Below are 23,527 nucleotides of genomic sequence, written 5' to 3'. Positions count from 1 at the left end.
AAGAAATAATGCTATTTCTTTTTCCTGTACAGAAATAATCTATGTGTAGGAAGAGGCCTGGTGTGGGGAAAAAGAGCTTTCCTGTGATCTGAGATGTTCAGAAGACTCAGCTTTTTAACATGCATCCCTGCAGTGAAGCATTTATGCATTTTTTCAGAATACAAGTTGCATGCCAGTTCCTGTAGGAGAAGAGTCTTGCATACAGCTGCCAAGAAAGAACTTTGGTTGCAGGGGAACTGGGCTACAAGAGCTCATCTACAATGCATATACCGTCTGGAGTTCTTCCTCCTCTGTGTACAAGCAGGGGGAACAAGGTCACAGTTCAGTAGTGACGCCCAGTATTACACTTTTGGGTTTCCCCTCTCAAATTAGTGTTTTGGCCAAATCCAGTGGCTTTAGCATTAACTTCTACACTGGCTTGTTATGTCTTGAACTCAAGAGAGTAAACGGTCATAAATGTACACTGCCAAGGCACTTTGCACAGAAAATTGTGAAGATATGCTGAACCGAATGAGCATGTGGTCCTTGGGAATCTTTCTAAGACTTGAATTTCCCAGCTTGACCAAAACATCATACCTGCCCAAAGAATCACAGGGTTCAACCTGGGCATGTCTCTTAGTGCAAATGGTGGGGAAACCATGGCTGATGATAATTCGTTTTGCCCACTTCATCATTTTTGTTTAAACTTGAAAGCGAATTGCACTTTAACATCAGATTGAGTGCCACTGTGCCATGCAAAACCCTTCTAGGACCTCTTCTTCCCCTTGAAGTATAATCTGGCCCTGGTCAAAAGTTTTGGGATTTTTAATCAGCTGTGGCCAAGTGACCAGAGGACATTGTCTGTCTCTCCTTACCTTCTTTCAGCATCCCCACTTTGAGGCATTTCATAAAGCGACATGCTTGACAGGACTTGCGCCTCCGTTTTGTGATTTCACACTCATTGGTAGCTGGACAGCTGTATTCAATGTTCCCTGCAAACACAAAGAACAGTAGTCACAAAGTCTTGCAACAAATAGAAGCAAGGACTGCCCCAGTGTGCTCAGAAGCCTACCTCTTGGATTCACAGAATACACCTGAAGCACTATCTACAAGCATGCTGTAGGCTTATTTACATTTTTGTCATGGAAATAAACAGAGCAACTGGGAAGCCCCATGAACTGCAACCAATGTGTTGGAACATCAAGTTGTAAACAAAAAAATATTTCTTATTTATTTATTTATGGCTGTATCCCACCAGGAAGCTCATGGTGGCCTACTCCCCTCCCTTTATTCTCACAACAGCTCCACCATACAAGTTAGGATGATGGATCATCTGAGATTTGGCTTCTGATCTCCTGCTGGGCTTCTGATCTCCCAGTCAGGTAGCCACTTGATCACAGACTTGTTGAGAAGCAGCAGATGGGGACGGGGAGTAATCAGAAGCCCAGCTGATTTCTCTTCTTTTCTCCCCACCCCTAGCCGTTGGCTTGGTCTGCAGAGTTAAAGGAGAGAAACATATCTACATTTCTCCTCTCCCTTTTGCAAGGGGGAGCTCAGAAGTATTGCTTCTGTCCACAGTTAGCTTGGAGGCAGTGAGGAGAGAAAAAAGCTCTTTCTACTACCCCTTTTGCTGTTTCAATGTGTAGCTAGTATACTGAGGGGGTGGGTTGAGAACCAAACTCTTCAATGATTCCCCTAATAAACTGAGAATTGGCTTCTGTCTATCAGGCACCAGTAAAATTTCTCAGCAGCTTTGAATTGCTCAGTTAATTTTTAAGTGTCAAAAAGGAAGTTCAGGTTAGCTGATGAAATTATGACTTACTTTATCTTAGTATCTAACCACTATAACTTGTTTTTTGAGTATGATAAGATGTGGGATCCACTGAGCTAGGATGAGAATTTGAATCTCCTTAGTTTCATAATTTTTGGTTATACCACAGTGGTTTGCAATGAAAACAAGATGGGAGTGTGCAAGCATCAAAAAGCTGCTCCTGGCCAGGAGGAAATGCCTCCAGCTTTAAAGACCAAGACAGGTAATTAATACATTAATTGATTTCTTTCAAGTTTCTCTGTCCTTCCCAGTCCCTAAGGCAAGCAGTGGGTGACATCACAGATATGCAGAAGACAGAGAGCACAGCCCAAACACCTACTTTAAAAGAACAAAAGGATGTAAGAACCTGCTTTAAAACAATCTGGTCTAGTTTAAATCTCATCACCCCCATACAAGGAAGTCTTCCAGGAGTTCTGTAACAGGAAGGCAATTATGTGGTAGTCAGAAATTGAACCCCTCTGCTTTAATACTACGATATTACCTCCCAATTATTACCTAAAATGCAAGTAAAGAAAGAGTCATGCTACGGAGAACCAACCTGAAGTTGGGAAAGCTGGAAGGTGCTTTCCCTTTGGTCCCCTGAGATGGCTTCTTTTGGTTTTTCTGGCTCTTGTGCAAGCTTTAATTACCATTTTAGGCTCAAATGCTAAAAGTTCATTCCTTCAAGATCTCCAAATTAATGCTATATTTGTTAAAAACCACTGAAAACTGAAACATGTAATGCCTGAAAATATGTGCAGATACTAAAATCCTCCCTAAACCTGGGCTGCCTTCCTTCCAGATCAGTTCTGTTTCCTTCCAGATCCATTGTTATTCCTGAAGGTCAGCAACCCAGCTGGCTGCATGGGAAGGAGGTCAGGAACCAACCCCACCTCTTGAGATCAGAGTCTACTACTCTCTAACCATTTCATCACACTGGATATTGGGGGGGGGGGGAGCCAGAACTCAGAAAGGTCACAGTGCAGGTGTATGTGCTAGCATCCATTGTATTCCTGTGTGAAACAGGCTTTGCCTCAAGTAAATACATAATGCATAAATAAGTGATCTGTGTAGTCTGGTGATCAGTTGGAATTCCAGGAGATCTCCAGCCCCTATTCAGAGGTCGGCAAACCTGATTTTGGGTCAGGAAACTGACGCAGAGAAAGGGTTAACCTCTCCCTCTCCTTTCTTCAAGCTGTAGCCCTGATTCGGATCCCCATATGTCTGCCATTTAAAAAGAGCCACTGGGAGCTCCTTGCAGGTATCCAGTTTTGCTTTAAGATACTGGCCTACAGACTGGGAAATCTCTGCTTTCGAGCTCTACAGTGCCAGGTACTCAGGAAACTGCCTGAGGCAAGCTCTATGACATTGCCAATACTGGGATGATAATACTGATTTCCTTTACAAGTCTGTTGTAAGCCCTAAAGGAAAACAATGTGTATTATTTATGTATACTTTAAAAACTTCACAAGCAATATAGAAACACTAAGTATTGTTGTTTTGAATAGAACACATTCCAAATGCCAGAGTCAGAGCCAGTTTGCTGAGGTTAATCTGGTGAGTGAAGTTTGATTCCCCACTTCTCCACGTGCAGTCAGCTGTGTGATCTTGGGCTATTCACAGTCCTGATAGTGCTGTTCTCATAGATCAGTCCTGTCAGAGATCTCTCAGCCCCACCAACCTCACAGGATGTCTGATATGGGGAGAGGAAGGAAAAGTGATTATAAACTGCTTTGACACTCCTTTGGACAGTTTAAAGTGAGGTATAAAACCAATTCTTCTTCAAATGCCACCCAAATGCATCTGTTTTATTTATTATTTAAATGTATATCCCACGTTTTTGAAAACTTTCAGTGGGCATATGCAGAGGAATGGATTGCCAAGGAATAGAGCATCTGTCTGATGGCAACAGAAGATTACACGGAGCAGCTGCAGTTTCCGTAATAGACCTCAAGGCTGCTTCTTGTGTGACTTTTTAAAAGATGCATGCACACTCCTGAGAGTCACACTAAAGTCTAAAGTTAAATGATGTCTACCATTTAATACTTACTTAGCACCAGCAGAGTGTTAAGATACTGCCTGGAACTGTCACATGATCCAGCCTTCCCAGAGCCAGGTGGACACACACCTGCTGTTTAGACTCAGATGTGCAATGATAAAGTAAATGCACCTAACAGATAACCGAGAGCTCCTCATTTGAATTGCAGCCATGGGCCAATTCCCCTTTGGGGAATTCAACCTGTTCCAGGACATGGAGGGTTACAAAAGTGCATCAATATAGCAGAAGCAGACAAAGCAAGTCCACCTTCCTGGCGGGGGTCAGGACAGATACCTTTTTAAAAAGACTTTGGGGGAAGGGATTAGCAGTGCAATTCTAAGCAAAGTTACACCCTTCTGAGCTAACTGTCAGTCAATGAGCTTGGAAGGTACAATTCTGTTTAGATGTAAGCTGTCAATATTCAACAGAATGCAGAAATCTCTCATTGAAAGATCTGATAGAAGCCTTTCTACTACACACACGTGAACATTTAAAAATGTAATACGTATTTTTTCTAAAACACCCCCTAGCCAGATGTTGCTTGCTAAGGTAGGTAAAACCTTTGGTTAGGTTACCAACAGGACTGGAACAGCAGCATCTATGTGTTGTTAGAGTTCGAGGTCATCTCTCTGTTTCTTTTTACCATTAAATCACGGCTGACTCCTTGTCGGGAACCCGCTTGCTAACTGAAAAACAGGGTGCCCCTTTGAAGAAAACGTCACGCCAGGCCTGGTGAACGATACAACAGGAACAAGCTTTATTTCAGCAACGTGGAGTCCGCTGGTATGGAGTAAGAGCTTCCACCGAACTCCAGGTGGAAGCTCCCTTTTATACAAAACCCACCTCCTTAGGCTGTATTGCCCCACCCAGTACTTGCGGAGGGAACATGCTGATACAATCATGACTCATGCACATATGCGAGGTTTTCCGGGGTTCCTGATGGCCCATTTTCCTGGAACAAAGGGCCATCTCCGGGCCCTTGTCAAAAGGTGGAGGGGGACATTGAGGTTCTTTAGCGGCCATTGCCACCTCAACGATCGGGTGGGGCGCCCAGCTGCCGGCTTGCCTATGATCACCATGCCCTACCTCCGTGATCGCGGGCGCCTCTGATGGCGGGGTTCGGTCCCGTTCCCAAACCACCAAGGACCGAACCACGACATTCTGCCCCCCCAAAGGTCCATTCTCCAACCCCCCGGGGCGGCCAGGATACCGCTTGTGGAAACGTTCAGTGAGTCGGGGCGCAAGGACGTCCGCTGCCCAGACCCATTCCCGGTCCCCCAAAGCGAAGTCCTTCCATTCCACGAGGTACTGCAACTTCCCCCTGTGGAGTCTAGAGTCCAGGATATCCGCCACCTCGTGGTGCTCCCCCCCCGGCAGGACCTCGGGCGCTGGCGGGGAAAACACGGGGTGCCAAACGTCACCGTCCGGAGTTTTTTTTAGAAGGCTCACGTGAAAGACGGGATGGATGTGCCGGAGGTTCTTGGGGAGCTTGAGCTTGACCGAAACTTCGTTGATCGGGGCCAAGACCTCGAAAGGCCCCAAAAACCGAGGGCCTAGCTTCTTGCTGGGCAAATTCAACCGTAGGTTCCGGGTGGAAAGGTAAACTCGATCCCCCGGTCGGATCTCCTCAGCTGGTCGTCTCTTCCGGTCGGCGTCCTCTTTCTGCGCTGCCTTGACTTTGTGGAGCTGCTCCTGCAGCGACTTCCAGCAGCTCCCGGCACGCTTCCCCCACTCGCGAAGGTCGGCCGATTCCCGGGCGGGGACCTCTCCAAGCTCCGGGAAGTGTCTCAGGTCTGTCCCGTAGACGACGGCAAAAGGCGACATCTCCGTGCTGCTGTGGTCTGCGTTGTTGTACGCGAACTCGGCCAGGGGGAGCAGGGGCACCCAGGTGTCTTGATGATAGGAACCGAAACACCGCAAGTACTGCTCCAGTACTTGATTAACCCGCTCGGTCTGCCCGTCCGTCTGGGGGTGGTAAGCGGAGCTCAGCCCTTGCTCGATGTCTAACAGGCGCAGGAAAGCTTGCCAAAACCGGGACACGAATTGTGAGCCCCGATCGGAAATCACCTTGTCCGGCAGCCCGTGCAGTCGGAACACGTGATCCAGGAACATCCGAGCCAACTGTGAAGCACTGGGGACACTGGCGCAAGGAATGAAATGGGCCTGTTTGGAAAATAGATCTACCACCACCCAGATCACCGTTTTCCCCTTGCTGGGAGGCAAGTCTGTTATAAAGTCCATGGAGATCACTGACCACGGCCGGGTCGGGACCTCGAGCGGGTGCAGCAGACCTTTCGGCTTGCCAACCCCCGGCTTGCAGGTCAGGCAGACAGGACAACCACTGACGTAAGCTTTTGTGTCCCGCCGCAGACTGGGCCACCAAAACCGCCGCCGGGCCAACTTCCAGGATTTTACGAAACCGAAGTGCCCGGCGGTCTTAGCATCGTGGCAGAGGCTGAGGGCTTCCCGTCGTAGCCCTTCCGGGACGTAGACAGCCTCCCCCCTCCGCCAGAGACCGGAGTCCAAAATCAAAGAGTCCCGGAGCTCAGCCAGCTCCTCGTCTGCCCCATGGGCTGCCACTAGGCGGTCTCGGAGCGGGGCGGTCGCCGGGTCGGGCTCCCATTCCTCCCTGGCCCGCCGCCTAGTGACGACCCCCCGTCCCAGCTGCTCCTCGCCAAACACGGACCTGGTGCAGGGAGCGTACCCCTCCCCATAATGCGGCAGACGGGAGAGGGCGTCCGCGAGGAAATTCTCTTTGCCGGGGATGTGACCAAGCTTGAAATTGTACCGCGAAAAGAACTCCGCCCACCTCATCTGCTTGGCGTTCAGGGATCGCGGTTGCCGGAGCGCCTCCAGATTCTTGTGATCTGTCCAGACCTCGAACGGCTCCTCTGTTTCCTCCAGCCAATGCCGCCATTCGGTGAGGGCGAACTTAATCGCAAACGCCTCCTTCTCCCAGGTAGACCAGTTCCGCTCCGTTTCGGCGAATTTTCGTGAGAGGTAGGCCGCCGGCCTCAGCTGTCCCGCCTTGTCTCGCTGCAGGAGAACCGCCCCGGCTGCTGCGTCGCTGGCGTCGACTTGTACCACCATCGGCTGGGTTGGGTCGACGTGCAGTAGCGTGGGCTCAGACGCGAAAGCTTGCTTGAGGGCCAGGAACGCTGCCTCCGATTTCTCATTCCAGCCGAGCGCTGCGCTGGGCCGCGTGGCGCGAGGACCTCTCCCCTTGGTACCTAGCAAGTCCGTGAGGGGAGCCACTACGGAGGAGTATCTGGGGATGAAGCCTCTAAAAAAGTTAGCAAACCCCAGGAAGCTTTGTAGCTGTTTCCGGGTGCGGGGCCTTTCCCAGGCCAGCACCGCCTGCACCTTCTCGGGGTCCATAGCTATGCCCTGGGCTGAGATGCGGTAGCCCAAATAGTCCAGGGAGGGACGGTGGAATTCGCACTTAGCCAGCTTCACGTATAGGTGGTTTGCCAGCAGGCGCTTTAACACCTCCCTCACCAGGGTCACGTGCTCTTGGGGATCTTGGCTGTAGATCAGGACGTCATCCAAATAAACCACCACCCCCTGAAACAGAAGGTCCTGCAACACCTCATTAATTAGACTCATGAAAACCCCAGGTGCCCCGCTTAAGCCGAACGGCATCACTTTAAATTCGAATTGTCCCAATTGACAGTTAAACGCTGTTTTCCACTCATCCCCCTCCCGGATGCGTACCCGGTAGTACGCCTCCCTTAGGTCCAGTTTAGTGAACAGAGTCCCTTTGCCCAGCCGGGCCAGCAAATCCGGGATCAGCGGGAGGGGGTAAGCGTTCCCCGCTGCGATGGCGTTGAGGCCCCGGTAGTCCTGGCACAGCCGTCGGGACCCATCCTTTTTCCGGACGAACAAGACTGGAGCTCCCATGGGACTGGAAGCGGGCCGGATGAAACCTCGGGCCAGATTTTTATCCAAAAACTCCCGGAAGTCCTTGAGCTCACCCTCACTCATCTTGTAGATGCGCCCTTTGGGTAGTACCGCCCCCTCTGGGATGTTGATAGCGCAGTCCGTGCGGCGGTGTGGGGGTAGCTCGTCCGCTTCCCGCTCGCTGAAAACGGCTGCGAGGTCTCGGTACTCTGGCGGGACCTCGGGCTCTGGTTTCTCCTGCTGCGCCGCCGCCGCTCCCCTGGGACGCGCCGCCGTCCTCTTGTGGCTGGAATTCTCGTGGGGGACCCGATGCCGTGCACCCACCGTCAAGTCGAACTTCAGGGTCCCCGCCCGCCAGTCCACCACGGGGTTGTGTTCCTTCAGCCAATCCAGGCCCAACACCGCCCGATATCCCGCTACGGGGACCTGGATCAGCCACCGCAGCTCTTGGTGGTCCCCTATGTGGATGGCGATAGGACCCACCTCTTCCCCGAAAGGTCCCCCCTGAATCGGGCTGCCGTCCATCTGGACGAAGACCAGGGGAACCTTCCGAATGCGCTTCGGTAGCCCCAAAGCCCGGGCTATCTGGGGGTGGACCATGCTGTGGTCGCATCCAGAGTCCAAAAGAGCCTCCCCCACCCAACTTAGTCCGTTCTCCGGGTTCCGGAGCTCTAAAATTACCACGTTCGGAGGTCGCGCCTCATGCTGCAGGGGTTTTCCCTCGCACCGCGGGACCTGCTGCCCGGCGCCGTCTACAGCAGGTCCTGGCCGTTTCCCGTCGCCTGGGCGCTTCCCGGTTCGTTGCGGAGGTCCTCCGCCCGGCGTGCCTGCTGGGGGCGTGTCGCACCTCCCCCCTGGGAGAGCCCGCGGTCCTCCCCCCCTTGCCGTTGGCACGCTGCTGCGAAATGTCCTGACCCCCCGCATTTCAGGCACAGACCTTCCCGGCGTCTCCTTTCCCGCTCGGGGTTCGGGGGTCGTTTGGGGCGAGAGTTGTCGGGGCCCGGTCTCGGCGCCTCGGCTGACCCGCCTCTGGCCTCCCGGGGGGGGTGCGGCGGCCCAACCCAGGCTGGCTTCCAGCTTGGCGACCACAAAACACCACCCCTCCAGTGTAGACAGATCTTCTTCCGTCCCCTTGATCACGGCCCATTCCCTGAGCTTCGGGTTAAGGCCCTCCCGGAAGTACTCGATTTGGGTCTCCTCGTTCCAGGAGAACACCTTGCCTGCTTCCCTCCGGAAAATGTCTATATAGTCCATAACCCCCCTAGTACCCTGTCGAAGTCCCTTGATCCGACTCTTTGCCTTGTCCTCAGCCTGGGGGTCCTGGAATCGTCGGCGGAGCGCGACCACGAAGTCCTGCAGGCCCCGAGTTGCCGGGTCGCCGCGCTCGGCCAACCCTAGGTACCACTGACCCGCCTTGCCCTGGAGACACGATGCCACCCCCCAGACCAAGTCCTCGGAGTCCTCATACCGGTCTCCATACCTCCGGGCATGCGTCAGCGCGTGGAGGAGGAACTGCGGGAGGTCGTCCGGCGTCCCGTCGAAACGCGCCTTAAGCTCTGGGGGGGAACGTTTTGGAGAGTAGTCCGACCCCCTCCGGATCCGGGATTCTCGGCGTCCGCCGTCTCGTCCTGCTCCGCTCCACCGGCTACCAACTTGCCCAACGACGCCGTGCCGCTCCCTGCCTTGCACGTCGCTCCTGCGTTGGTCCGGCTCTCGCCGCCCCGTCGGCTCACCCGCTCCCCCGAGATCCTCTGCTATCTCGCCTCTCCGCTGGCCGTCTCGCCTACTCGGGACTGAAAACTGCTCCGGGTCGGGGTCTGGGGCCCGCTCACCAGTACCGGGCTCGTCCTCGTCGCTGGAGACGTCCTCACTCGACGCGATCCCCTCCGCCGTTGTATTACCAGTCCCCCCGGGCCCGGCCCGAGCTTGCTCACGGGCTTCAGCTGCCTGCAAGCGCCTGGCCAAGTCCGCCATGGCCCGCCGCAGGTCCTCTAGGGATTCCTCAGGTCCTACCGGGCGAAGCGCCTGCCTCAGCTGGGTGTCCCAGGTTGGGGCCAACCCCCCAGACCTCGGCGCGCTCCCCGCCGTGCTTGGGAAACCCATGGCCCGGCGCCTTCCCTTGGCCGCCGCTGCCGAGGGTCTCGGGGTCCCGGACAGCTGCTCCTGGCCCCCCGATTTTCGGAGGAAATCTCCCGGGGACATTAAACTCATGTTCCCGGGGTTCGTGGGGGTCGAGACCGCCCCGTTGCTTGAAAACGCCATCTCTGGATCCGTCCCGATAAGCGCTCGGATGCGATGCCGACACTGGAGTTCGGTGGAAGCTCTTACGATGTCGGGAACCCGCTTGCTAACTGAAAAACAGGGTGCCCCTTTGAAGAAAACGTCACGCCAGGCCTGGTGAACGATACAACAGGAACAAGCTTTATTTCAGCAACGTGGAGTCCGCTGGTATGGAGTAAGAGCTTCCACCGAACTCCAGGTGGAAGCTCCCTTTTATACAAAACCCACCTCCTTAGGCTGTATTGCCCCACCCAGTACTTGCGGAGGGAACATGCTGATACAATCATGACTCATGCACATATGCGAGGTTTTCCGGGGTTCCTGATGGCCCATTTTCCTGGAACAAAGGGCCATCTCCGGGCCCTTGTCAAAAGGTGGAGGGGGACATTGAGGTTCTTTAGCGGCCATTGCCACCTCAACGATCGGGTGGGGCGCCCAGCTGCCGGCTTGCCTATGATCACCATGCCCTACCTCCGTGATCGCGGGCGCCTCTGATGGCGGGGTTCGGTCCCGTTCCCAAGCCACCAAGGACCGAACCACGACACTCCTGGGGTTTTGAAGGCAAGAGGCATTCAGAGGTGGTTTGCCATTGCCTGGGTCCACGTCACAACTCTGGTATTCCCATCCAAATACTGACCCTGCTTAGCTTCCAAGATCTGACGAGATGAAGCTAGTCTTGGCTATCCACATAGGGGGATTGTCTTCACAGGCAGGAGGTGTGCTAGGGAGTTCTCAGAGCCACTCTTGGCACTGGGAGCAGACTGGGAAGCTAAAATGACCAGGGTGAAAAAGCCAAGCTGAGGGGGTCCCTGCATCACCACACGCCATGCCGGAAGGAGCCTCTCAGCTCAAGCCCAGCAGCACCAGGTTGCAAGAGGGGGCACCAGGTGAGCTGGCACCAATCCTTGTTCCTGCTGAAAGGTATGAGTCAAGTGGCCCTGTGCCTCCAGACTGTACCCTTCTTGTGACAAGAACACATACACAACATGGTCTCTGCCCAGGGAGCCACAAGCTACATTGGACAAATAAGGAAGGGGAGGGAAAGTTGGCCAGGAACTTGTGAGGAGTCAGGTGGAAGAAGAAGCAAGGTCAGGAGAAGTTCCATCACAAAAATAATTCTGACATTGTGTGTTAACATGAACTGAAGGTACCACATAATACATTAGTGACTCTGTTTTAAGTGCAGATTGGGGGAAAGCTTGAATTGACCTGGCACTAGCAAGAGCCAAACTGGAGCGGGTCTTGCCAAGAGGCTGAATTCCAGCTAGGGATGCCAGTCCCCAGAAGAACTGGGGGATCTCCCAGAATTATAGGTCAACTCTGGCTAAAAGATTTGAGTGCCCTTGGGACAAAATGGCTGCTTTGGGAAGTGGACTCCGTGGTATTCTACAACACTCCCTGCCCCAAACCCCACCCACTCCTGGATCCATCCCCAAAGTCTCCAGGTATTCCCCACCCAGAGCTGGCAACCCTGATTCCAGCACTTCCCACTAGGAGACAGAGGAGCCCTCAAAACATGTGCTTTCTGTCTAGCTCCTTTTTATCCCACCCTCCTCCGCTCAGGGTGGCACGAATGGTTCTCTTCTCCCCACGTTTACCCCCTGCAATAGCCCTGTGAGGCAGATTAGGCCAAGAAAGACTGGCTGGTCCAAAAAAATCAGAGTCCAGTAACACTCAAAAGCTCACACCTTGAATAAATCTTTGTTGGTCTTAAAGGTGCTACTGGACTCTGATTTTATTGTGCTACTTCAGACCAACACGGCTGCTCATTTGAATCTGGCTGGTCCAAAGTCACACAGCAAGTTTCATGGAAAAGTGAAGACTTAAGCCTGGAGTCTTCCCTAGCCTAGAGCCACAGCTCTCGTACACACTCACTTTCATATCCCTCTGGGTACAAGGATGTTGCCTTTTAAAAAGCCACCCTTGTCTTTAAAAGAAAAGGAGATCACAGTGGTCTAGGTAGGAGATTTGGACTTGAATGTGGGTTAACCATTAGCGTCCAAAAGCTTACTAGAATGCCTTGAACAAATGACTCTATCCAGGATGGCCAACTTGCACACTGCAGAGCACATAGGTTGGATCAGGGGCCTTGACCCTGAATGACGGTGAGATGCAGATTCCTCTCATTTCCCACATTTGCAGAGCCCAATCCAGATAAGGAGCACAGTACACAAGGGGCTTCAGACTCCCTGCTACCCGTGCTATTTTCTCCCTATACCTGGTGGCTTAAAGTCAACATGTGACATCATTATGGTCTGCTCTTCCAGTCACTCTGCCATGCTGGCTGCTGCTGGAAGGGGCTGAGTTGGCACTCCCTGCAAGACACCCCCCCCCTCCATTAGACCCTCATCGCCAATGGGGCAGTTATCTTTCTTCACTGCCCTTTGGAATGAACGCAGCACCCCCCCACCCCACCCCCCCACGTGCTCTGATTCGAGACACCGGCAGTGTGCAGAAGCTCAGAGAGCCATACCAGCTGCTTCCATCCAGTAGACACCCTGGCACTGCACAACACCTGAATTTCAATAGCCGGGGAAGTATCAAATATCTCTAAAAGCTGGAAATTGAAATTGAAGCTTGATCTCTAGTTAATAAATGAACTGCAACTGCAGGGCATGTTCATCCTGCCAGCCAGATAACAAGGATCCCTCCCTTCTGAGTGGTGCATTCACAAGGCATGGGGTGTGTGTAAAATGACAGTATATTTGTTTATAAAGCTTCCTGCCTTTTTAGTTTTGATTCCTCACTTTCAAGGACTCAAATGCTAGGATGAAAAATCCATTGACCAGAGTGTTTCTGCAGATACAGAAGGATTTCTGTCCAGGGAGCAAAACCTCCTCACCTCTCTACTATACTGCAGCCCAAAATACCTCTCTTTGTGCTGTTTATGGGCAAATCCCCTGCATTTGAGGCAGCAAGAGATGGAAAGAGGTGAGAAAATCCCACCCTGCAGTCAGAGATCTCTTCATCCACAGAAACATTCTGCTGGAACCCAACAATGGTTTCAGACAACCTCAGATTTTAAAAAATCAGGTACAAATAATCAACCAGTGACATGATCTGATTTGCACATTGTTCTATTATCTTTTGCATCAAGTCACATTTGCTCCACAAGGATAATCAAACCCTGAGTAAAACAAACACTGTCATGAAGCATAACAAAAATAGAGTCCAGTAGCACCTTTAAGACCATCAAAGATTTATTTAAGGCGTGAGCTTTCAAACACTCCTGGTTTAAAGGTGTAGTCACTCAGGAAGGAATTGAGAACTATCCAGACTTCTAAAATCCTAATGCATCAGTTACTGGATGCCCCATTGTGTTGATTGTACTGTCTCACTGTGTGCAATCTGTCCTGATTCCCTGTGAGAAAGGCACACTATAAATATTGTAAATAAATAAATACAAGAGAGCAAAGGCAACATGACCAGATAGCATGGCATCTTGTGCTGCTGCATGATAGCGAGGGCAAAAACAACGCAATGGGTGCCAAGTAACCTTCATCTGCAAGGATGTCAAATTCAAGGACAAAGCATATAGAAAAAAAATGACCCAGTGCACCTCCATCAAGCAAGCAGCACTGCAAGATGGGCTACAGTCTTCAGAACTTCAGTGAAGTTCTCTGCTTGTGTTTGGGGTTTGCTTGTTTTTTCCTCCCCCCCCCCATCTCTCAATTTTGTTTATGGGTCCTGAGGCTGGCTGCCAGCAGAGCTGAGCCACTCACACAGCCTTGCAATTCCTGTAAGTGCCCTGTGATAAAGTGATGAGATTAACTCATCGGGATTCCAGCAGCCTTCCACCGGCTGGCAATCATGCTGCCGCTTGAGTCAACATGGACGAGAGGGGATCTGGCAGAGAGGGCTTGAAGAGCTCTGGGGCATCTCCCACAGCCAGAGGAAGGAGCTGCGCATGTCAATGAGCACCTGCAGCTGCATCCATGCATGCATGCATTCACATTCAGCCAAGTGCATGAAAATAAGCTTTGACATGGTATGCGTATTAAGTAGTCCCACTGGATTATGCAAGATGGAGCAAAATTATTGCTTCAATGAGTCTGCTGGGAGACTGAGCCAGGAGCCATGTGATTTGAGGCTGGGACGTAACCTAGAAAGTTATCCAAGACTATAAGCACAGAAGAGAACTGCAACATCAGCTCTAGAAACTGGCAAGCAGTATGAGACTGGAGCAAATAAGAAGAGGAAGAGATTGTTTTTATACCCCGCTTTTCACTGCCCAAAGGAGTCTCAGAGTGGCTTACAATCGCCCTCTCTTCCTCTCCCCACAACAGACACCCAAAGAAGTAAATGAGGCCGAGAGAGCTCTGAGAGAACTGTAACTGGCCAAGGTCACCCAGCTGGCTGCATGTGGAGGAGTGGGGAATCAAACCTGGTTCTCCAGATTAGAGACCATCGCTCATAACCATTACCCCAAGCTGGCTCCTTGGTCTTTTGTCAGATCAGCAAAGTGGAACTCCTGCCTGCTTCTCTGGCCCCAGAGCGCAGGGACCTGGGGTTCAAATGGAAACTCTGGGGATGTCCAGCACTGACCTTTTAAACAAGCTCCCCACCACTCCTGACGGCAGCTTGTTGCATGTAACCAAGCGCTATGGATGCATTCCTTTTATATCAGAAGCCAAGCCTATGGATTTAATTACTGGTGCTGTGAGGCTGCTGTTTGGGAATGTGCTGTCTTTTAGTAATTTTGAGTTGACAGTTCTTGATGCCTGCTATTGTTAGCCAGCTTGAGCACTTGGGTAGGTACAAGAGATGTGCACACAGTTTAAATAGACCCATGAGCCATCCACAAGAACTGCTCAGTCTACATGTCTTGGGGTATGTTACAGTCATTCACCATTGTGCAGTCTGTCACTGAATGGCATCTACACTTTAATCTTATTCTGTTAGGAACTGTAAAGGTGCATCTCATGTAAGAGGCTTCCTATCAATCACATCTGTGATCTGCTTTCCCAGGTTAGTGCTCCAATTCATGGCGGAAAGCGAGGGGGGTGTATAAAAGCTGGTACTTCTGTAAAGAGTTACAAATCTTCCTGAAATTAATATTTCAATGCCAAAGACTTTCTTCTTGGGTTAAGAAAAAACTAAAGTGATTTTGCACAAATACGTCCATTTATCATAAACAACTGAACCCTTTTTTCCTGCTAAATAAATCCAACTTTTCATGAGGCTGTTTTTGAACGTCTACAAACTTCATGACCTCCTCTTCCTCCCCCTCCTTTTACAAGAGCAACTAATATTTTTGAGAGTCTTTTGAGTGTTGGTTTTTACTAGCATTCAAACTTCGTAACATACCCAGTCTCACAAATGCATGGGTGCAGTTGTCTAAATGCAACAAGCATTGTGCAGGGCGCTGGAGTAGATGTCCTGTATGGCCTCTTCAAACTCTATGATCCTTTAAAAGCAGGCTTCAATAGTGAAGGAGAAATAGCCAGAAAGCAGCACAGAGCTGTAACCACTGCTCAGAATAAGTGCATCTCTTTGATTAACTGCATGATTTCTCATGAGAAAACCAGCAAGGGCAGCTCAGAGACAGTTCACAGGACAAGGTGCGGACTGTTCCTCTCCTCGCCCAAATTCAGCAGGGTACTGCATGAAAAACTGCTGGTGCAGACGCTGCCTAAGAACCTCCTTGTGTCTCCAAGGCAGGCTTTTTGAACTTGTAAATATAGTTAATGCACCATGCAATGTGGGTAACGGCTGTTTTAACTTGAATGATGGTCCCTACAAACGTGGCGATTTAATTTAGATGGCTTGGTGGATGCACACTTTGCTGTTCCCATGAACAGGTGCAGCGCTTAAGAGATGCAGCGATCCATCGCAAGCACAGAGCAGCAGTAGCACCCAAGCTCCCCTCCTCGGTGGTTGGGCACCTCCAGTGGGAGGACCTTTAGGCACGTGAAAAAGGCTAACCGGCAGATAGCAGGTCGAATGCCATTGTCGTGCAGACAGGTCAAATGAAAACCATTTCCCACAAAACTTATTTAGGGGCATTGACTGAATCCAAGTCGACTCCTTGGAAGAGGTTCTTACAGCGCAATCCTAAAAACTTCCAACTAGTCCTGAGACGAGAAGCTTTGTAGGGTCAGGACTGAGCAAAGGCTGCTGGACAACCACTAGCTAGGCTCAAGGAGCACGTCTAAAAAGATTTTGGATACTGCAGCAAGCGCCATCAGATCGTGGATGGCCCAAATATACTGTAGCTGTAAGAGGTGAGCAAAAGAGGGATCTTTTGCAACTGCAGAACTATTGCATTGCTAAAAGTCCAGGTGTCATGAAGAAGACAATCCATGCAGTGTGTCCCATCAGCTCTCCATGATGGGAAAATTAGTTTCAAAGAATAAACGTTTTATGCAGAACAACACATAAGTGTCATTTGCACAAGGTTCTATTTGAAGTCCTACATCTCTTCTCTTCTTACTGAGTATACTTTCTTTGTATTCCATTGATTTAATACCAGTCTTGGAAGCACTGGAGCAGTAGCTCCACTATTAGTAAAACTCTACACTGACAAATACATTGCTAAGTGTTCCTCCCACCCCCAGAAAATATAGCAGGAGAAAAACAGCCAGGAAGAAGCACGAGGGGGTTGGGGGGGGGGGGTTGGGTATGAGGATGCTGATTTGCATATCATAAAGAAACCCAATAAAAATCCACAAAATTAAATAGCATAATCATGCTCTCTAGAGGCTACGCAGGACTTTCTCCTGCAATGCTTGTTATGGTGTGTTTTTTTATTTAACATCCTAAACAGCAAAGAATAATTAAAACTAAGTGAACACGTGTGAGTTAAAGTACAAGCCTTCTTCATTCACTTCAAAGGAGTCAAGGAGGCTTTGGAGTCAATTCAATCTGCCTGCTTTTTCAGAGTAATACTCTTGGTCTTTTCTGTTTGCACAACTGTGCAGCCAGAAAACACCTACTATGTGTGCGTATTGAAGTTTGCATGCCAGTAACGTTTAGGCGGATAAGTCTTCATATGGGTGTGCCCTGGAAAAATGTATTGATTGGAAAACTGGTTAGTTAAATTTAGATTGCCAGTGTGAGTCTCATTTTGTGAGAAAAGAGAATTAGAAAAATTTGAAACACATTCAATGAATATTGATTAGCTATAATAAGTTGTATTGTAGTAACAGTGGAATAGTTGTTCTAGTAGCATTCACACAATGGTTTCAAATTCCCTGACGCTTTTAGTAGGCAGAATGCACAGTGTACAATCCTTACTTCATTCATTTTGAAAGCTATTCTAAGACTTAGGTCATTTTTCCTCCCATGTTACACAAGGGAAACTGAGCATGTCAGATAATGATCTGCTCAAGGCCTTCGAAGTAAGTCTAGAGTATTTAAGCTTACCTATCTTAGATCTAAGCCCTACCTCTATCTGCTGAACCACATTTGTGTGTGCCTGTGATGGCTCTATGCACAGGGGTCTGGCAACATCTTTACATACACTGCAAGTGAAAAGCAAAAGAAATTAGACACTTACTGACTTGGGAGGAAAGCGATTTCTGCCCAAACATAAAATAAATGTTGATTAAGGTGGAGTTTTATCAGATTAGACTGTGCTGTGCGCAAAGCAGATTTGAGGTCATACCAAGAGCTACTGGGACATGAAGTAAACAATGGTTGTTCTCTTTTTTAAAACATTAGCATCTACAATTCATCTCTGCTGGCCACCACTACTGATCAGTATACAGGGGCCCCTCGTAAGGTTCAATAAGATACAGTAGTGTTGGAAAAAACTGCTCTGCACCATTAAGATGATCAGACTAACAGAATTTAAAAGATCCATGGATCAGTTTTTAGACTGAAGTATGCCTTTAATCTCTTGCACTCTGCCATTATGCAAGAACAGATCCCCACCTAAGATCCTTGGAACAGCCTAGGGACAACTGTAAATATTGTCATCTTAGCAGGGACAAGCCACATAGTCCAACAAAATAGCTTGTGAACTCATTGGCATGGGTCACTTAGGGACTTTACAGAGCAGGCCTTTCCCAATCTCCTTCCTGCTGTTCCCTAGGCGCCACCACTGCCACCACTGTCCCCTTTTATGGAGTAGAACAGGGTAGTCAAACTGCAGCCCTTCAGATGTCCATGGACTACAATTCCCACAAGCCCCTGCCAGCGAATGACTACCCCAGGAGTAGAATTTCCAGTCAATCATCAGGAATAGCATGGAGATAAAGTGGAAGTCTTCAGTAAAAACTGAAAATCAATGGATATCACTTTTCCCTTTTCCACATATGAAAACCCCATTCTGTCAGAGGAACTGCATGGTTGAGTGCCTGGCACTCTTTTATTGTGCATCTCAGGAAGATTTTCCCTGAACTTTTCTCTGGATTTTCAGGGAAGGAATCTTTGTCACTTGGAGGAGGGCAGAGAGCTGTCCCTGTTGGCAGCAGAGGATAGAATCAGCAGTAATGACTTTAAACTAAGTGTAGAACAGTACTGGCTAAATATTTGGGGGGAGGGAGACTTTCACAATCACAGTAGTTCAGCAGTGGAATTGACTGCCCAAGTGGGTAGTGAGCTCCCCCTCACTGGTGGTCTTCAAGCAGTGGCTGGACAGATATTTATCCTGGATGCTTTAGGCTGATCCTGCCTTGAGCAAGAGGTAGGACTAGATGGCCTGTATGGCTCCTTCCAATTGTGACTCTATGATTCTAAATCCCATCTTTGTTCCCAGATGTAGGACAAATTGGATCTGAAGATAACTTCTGAATCCAGGCCTGCAAATGTTAACAAAAGCTTTATGCATCCTCAGCTGTAGATTGTGTATTCACCAGCACTCAGGCTTCAATGACGCACACACAAAATCCATTCCTGACTGACCCAAACCAGCTCCAGAATTTTGAATTCTCCCTTTCTTTTCATACCTCTACATCTGAAGAAGCAGGATGTAGCCTAGGACAGGTAACACGGGAACAAATCATTAGTCTTTTATGCTCCGCCAGACTCCTGTTTGATTTTTGCTGCAACAGATTAATACGGTTGCCGCTGTACAATTGTTTGGGGGCTAGGATTTTGTTGCCATATCATTTCTGATTAAAAAGCACAAAATCCTCCACCTGAACACCAGCGGAGACATTGGCCGCCTTGTTTGCATTGCTCTCCCAGGCCCCGTACCTTGAATGGTTCGCTTGAAGAAAGCTTTGCAGGCTTCACAGGAGGCCACTCCATAGTGATACCCGGAAGCAATGTCCCCACACACCAGGCACAGCCTCTTGGGGATGGCGTTGAGCATATACTCGCACTTGGTGGGCGAGTCCTCCATGATGGCGCTGGCACAGTCGTCATACCGCTTGCGGCAGGGCCCGCCTCCAATCCCTGCACCGTTGAACAGGGGTGGTGAGTCCAGGCCATTGGGGTGGCCCCCTAGAGCGATGCCATAACCGCCACTGGCGTCTGAAGAACCGCTTGGGCTGTGGTGGCTAATGGCGTCTATGCCGGAAGAAGGGCTGGATGGCTCAGTCTTGATGAAGGACCCGCAGCTGGAGGTGAGGTGTCGCTCATCCGCAGACATTCTGCTTAGCAGCCTGGGGGCAGAAAGCACAGGAGCCCATCAGCTGATAAACCAACACAACAGCGGGAACAGGACTTTTGGGATAATGCACCCGGGGCTAATATATTTATTCATTCATGCTTACATTCACTGCTAGCAGCACGTATCTCCAATCTAACCCAGAGAGCTCCTGTGTTGTTAACCATATTGAGTGACACGGGGAAGGACTGTAATAGTTTCAGATGAGGTAATGGATCCCCTGCTGCTGTTCCAGGCAAAAGAAGTTTCCTAATTCTTATGCAACAGCATAAATAAAAGACATCTCAGTTACATTTGGGTGTTGTTGTTTTTTTGTGACCCTTCTTAAGGAAGAAGAAGGAGAGGAGGTTTTTATACCCTGTTTTTCACAACAAAAATGAGCCTCAAAGTGGCTTATGATTGCCTTCCCTTCCTCTCCCTACAACAGTCTCCCTGTGACACAGATGGGGCTGAGCGACAGAACTGTTCTGCAAGAACAGTTTTTACAAGATTGTGACAGATTCAAGGTCACCCAGCTGGCTGCATGCAGAGGGGTGGGGAATCAAACCCAATCCTCCAGATTAGAGTCCACCACTCTTATGACACCAAATTGGCTCTTCACAGACTTTTCCCAGGAAGTTTATAATTGTTTATATTGGTCTCTTGACCAAAATATTTCTTTTTAGGTAGCTGACATCAGTGTGCTCAAAGATTAGGTAACTCAACATAATGCACAATGCAGTCCAGAGCAGTTTCTTCAGTCTAAACCCACTAATTTCAATTGGGGCTTATTATAGGATTGCACTCTAAAACCACTAGTTAGCTCAGGCAGATGGAGGCACACAACCAGAACAGTTGCAACAAAACCTTCAACCTAGGAGAAGAAAAGCAGGGTTTTTTTGTACACCACTTTTTACTATCCGAATATAGAAACATTATGAAAGAGGAGAGCAAGTTTTGGGGCTGAATTTTAGATTTTTTTTCTTTTATGGTCTTGCAGATTTCATGTTTTTTTAGTTCAGCAATACAACAAGCAAGAAAGGGACATTATAGAGATTTTGAATAGAGAAGAATTTCTATACTGTCATTCAACATTAAGGGGGGAAAACTGGTTTGGGTCCTAGATTGTAGTTCCAGTGTTTTCTGTTGCCAGAACAAGTTTTATAACAAGTTTTCTGTTGCCAGAGGAGAGGGTGGAGATTACCTCCTTCCACTACAGATCCCTAAATCCCCAGCACTCTTCTTAAGAGTCCCTTGACTCCCAAGAACAAAGTTTCAGAGAGCTCTGTTGGCTGCAGCAGCCCAACTAGCTGGCTTAACCCTGGCTCATCAATATTTGGATGGGAGATCATCAAAGAGTGGAGTTGTTACATGGAGGAAGGTGATGGCAAGCCACCTCTACCTGTTTCCTACTCAAAAGGCCCTGTGGTTGGGGTAGCCATGAGTCAGTTGAGACTCAACAGAACTGGAAAGGAAATGCTGTTACTTCTTCTCTTCTTCATCATGCAAGTAGGAAAATCCTGCTCTGTGGGCTTCAGCCATACTTGGTGGCCATACCAATGAAAAGGTAGTTGATCCAGAACAAATCAAAGAAAGTACTTCTTCAAAATGTATTAGTCAATGGAATTCACCATCATAACATGTGGTTATGTCTCAGTAGCTTTTTAAAGGGAGGGTGAGATTATTTGTGGCTATCCTCCATGTCTAACTCTGAGGCCCACTCTGCACACACTGGATAATGCACTTTCAGTGTGCTTTTGCAGCTGGATTTTCCTGTGCAGAACAGGACAATCATCTTCGAAAGTGCATTGAAAGCACATTAACGTGTGCAGAATGGTCCCGAGTATTGGATGCTGGGATGGGAAGTGCTGTTAGCTTTCACACCCTGCACATGAGCTTCCTAGAAGCACCTGGTTAGCGACATTTAAGAACAGGATGATGGACTAGCTAGACTCCTCATCTTTGAACATTTCACCTGTTAAATTTCCCCCATTTCAATAAGAATCTCATGTAAAAAAAAAAAACAGCAGAACAAATTTGTTTGGCTGACTCTATTCAAAGTTACTGCAAATGTACAAAAGGTCCGGATCGCTTGTGTTCCCTTTCATATTCCACAAAACACAATACAGTAAAAACCAGAGATACTTTAAATATGGGCAACGTGTTCTTCTTTGTCCCTGCACAAAGAGAAAGCATTTTGCTTGGCTCCAGTTACTTTCTTAGGAATGTGAAAGGGAATGCATGTGATCTAATTCTGCTGTGAACTGGCAAGGGAAACTCTGTTACTATTTCTGGGCCCGGTAACAGGCTTAGAGATTCCAAACAATGTGTTCTTTTAATCTTTTTTTCTGTTATAGGTCATATCCTATAATCCCTTTAGTATCTTCATTGCCCTTTTCTGGGTTCTCTCCAGATTGTTTTATGTGTTCCCTGTGGTGAGATGTCCAGAGGAGAATGTGCAATGTGAAATGCAGTAGGGCCAGAACAAGAAACTGAGAATTCTTTTTTAAACATGAAACCTGAACACTTTATTTACAAACAGATATTCCATTCCCCATGACTCTATCAACGATGCACCACCCTGCCCAGTTAGTTTATCCCCTTGCCATCCATGCAGTCCGGAATTGCTGCCATCTGTTCACCCAGTCTTTAACTAGAGACATTAAACTGTATCACTTGGGTTTGGACCTCATAAGCTCCTGCCATGTCCCTCCCTACTCGAGGTGAAATGCCAGTCACCTTCCTTCACAATTCCTCTAAGAAAACTTTTCAAAATAGCAGTGAAAAGACTCACAATAATAGCATGCAAAACAAAAACAAAGGACAACATGCATATTTGTACATCATTAATTTTAGCGAAGAACTCAGATAACATCACTGGTAAACTATTTCATTTCAGTGTACTTGTGTACTAGCTTTTTAAAAATCTAAGTTATGATGGTAATTTTCAGTTTAGAATACAGTTGCACTGCCAGGCTGTCCAGGAAATACAATATTACAGTTTCTTGGGGCTGTTATCCCTTTATTTTTTCTTCTTTCCCTTCCATTTCCATCTTGTCAGATCACTTCATATTCTTTGGCATTCAGTCACAATATGACTGAATCAATAGTTAATGATCTGTTGGGAGAGACAATAAAGTACCGTTTTTCACTTTGTAATCAAAGCCACTGCTCATTATTGTCTTATGACCTTATTAAAATAATAAAATGTTAAAATATTAGCAGCTTTGACTGCAAAGTGAGGAGTATTTAATTGTCCTCCGAACTGATTCTCACATGCCATAGGAACTGAAAGGAATTAATGAGGGTGTAAAACAAATGAACAAAATAAAAACTGCAGGAAGAAGCATACTATTTGCTGAACAAGATTAGTTTCCAAATAAACGCATAATAGTCTCTTGTCTGTTTGGGATGGTCACCGCTGGATTTTTATGTGGAATACAGCACTGCATAAAATGCTAAGCAGAACTAAAGCTTTGCAATTGTCTACATAAGAGAACTGAAAAAGCCACACAGAAATCTCAAGACATGAAACAGTTTAATGTTGCTTGATAGCCATTCTGCTCCTCATACAGAGAACCCTCCAAAGAACCTCTAAAGAAGTCTCTCTCAGCTTTTTTACCATTGGGAAACCCCTGAAACATTCTTCAGGCTTCAAGAAACTCCAGACGTGATGCTACCCGCAGAATATGGTTGGGAAGCATAGCTCTGTACATGTCCACCCGGGGTCCCGCCCCTTCCCAATTATCCAGGCCCTTCATTGGCCATTTTGGGGTGGGTGGGTGAGTCAACATGACCATATATGGTTATATCACCCAATAAATACTTAAAACATTTTAAAAACATATTAACAATTAATTAACTCCCACCCATTTGGAAACCCTTCCAGGGCCATCAGGAAACCCCAGGGTTTCACCAAACCCTGGTTGAGAAAGCCTGCTCTAAAGGGCTCATCCATATTTAAGCAGTCTTTCCTTTAACATGT

The 23,527-nt window shown here is 48.5% G+C and overlaps 1 protein-coding gene across 8 annotated transcripts in view; it reads right to left on the bottom strand.

Moving 5' to 3' along the window:
- ESRRB (estrogen related receptor beta) overlaps nt 1-23,527 on the bottom strand; it is a 216,810-nt gene that overhangs the window by 39,220 nt on the left and 154,063 nt on the right. For 5 of the 8 annotated variants that reach the window (XM_077323305.1, XM_077323304.1, XM_077323300.1 and 2 more), the window contains 2 exons: nt 19,149-19,558; nt 855-971 (listed from right to left, as the gene is read on the bottom strand). In XM_077323305.1, coding sequence (XP_077179420.1) covers nt 855-971; nt 19,149-19,558 — 527 coding nt within the window. Of the gene's footprint in view, nt 1-854; nt 972-1,051; nt 1,143-1,292; nt 1,398-2,348; nt 2,654-19,148; nt 19,559-23,527 lie in introns of those variants that run through there. The other 3 variants (XM_077323306.1, XM_077323307.1, XM_077323308.1) reach the window with 3 other exon arrangements.

The sequence above is a fragment of the Paroedura picta genome, chromosome 2 (genome assembly GCF_049243985.1).
Source record: "Paroedura picta isolate Pp20150507F chromosome 2, Ppicta_v3.0, whole genome shotgun sequence".
Taxonomy (NCBI): Eukaryota; Metazoa; Chordata; class Lepidosauria; order Squamata; family Gekkonidae; genus Paroedura; species Paroedura picta.
Note: the sequence above shows the minus strand (reverse complement) of the source record. Positions and strands in the feature narration are given on the sequence as shown.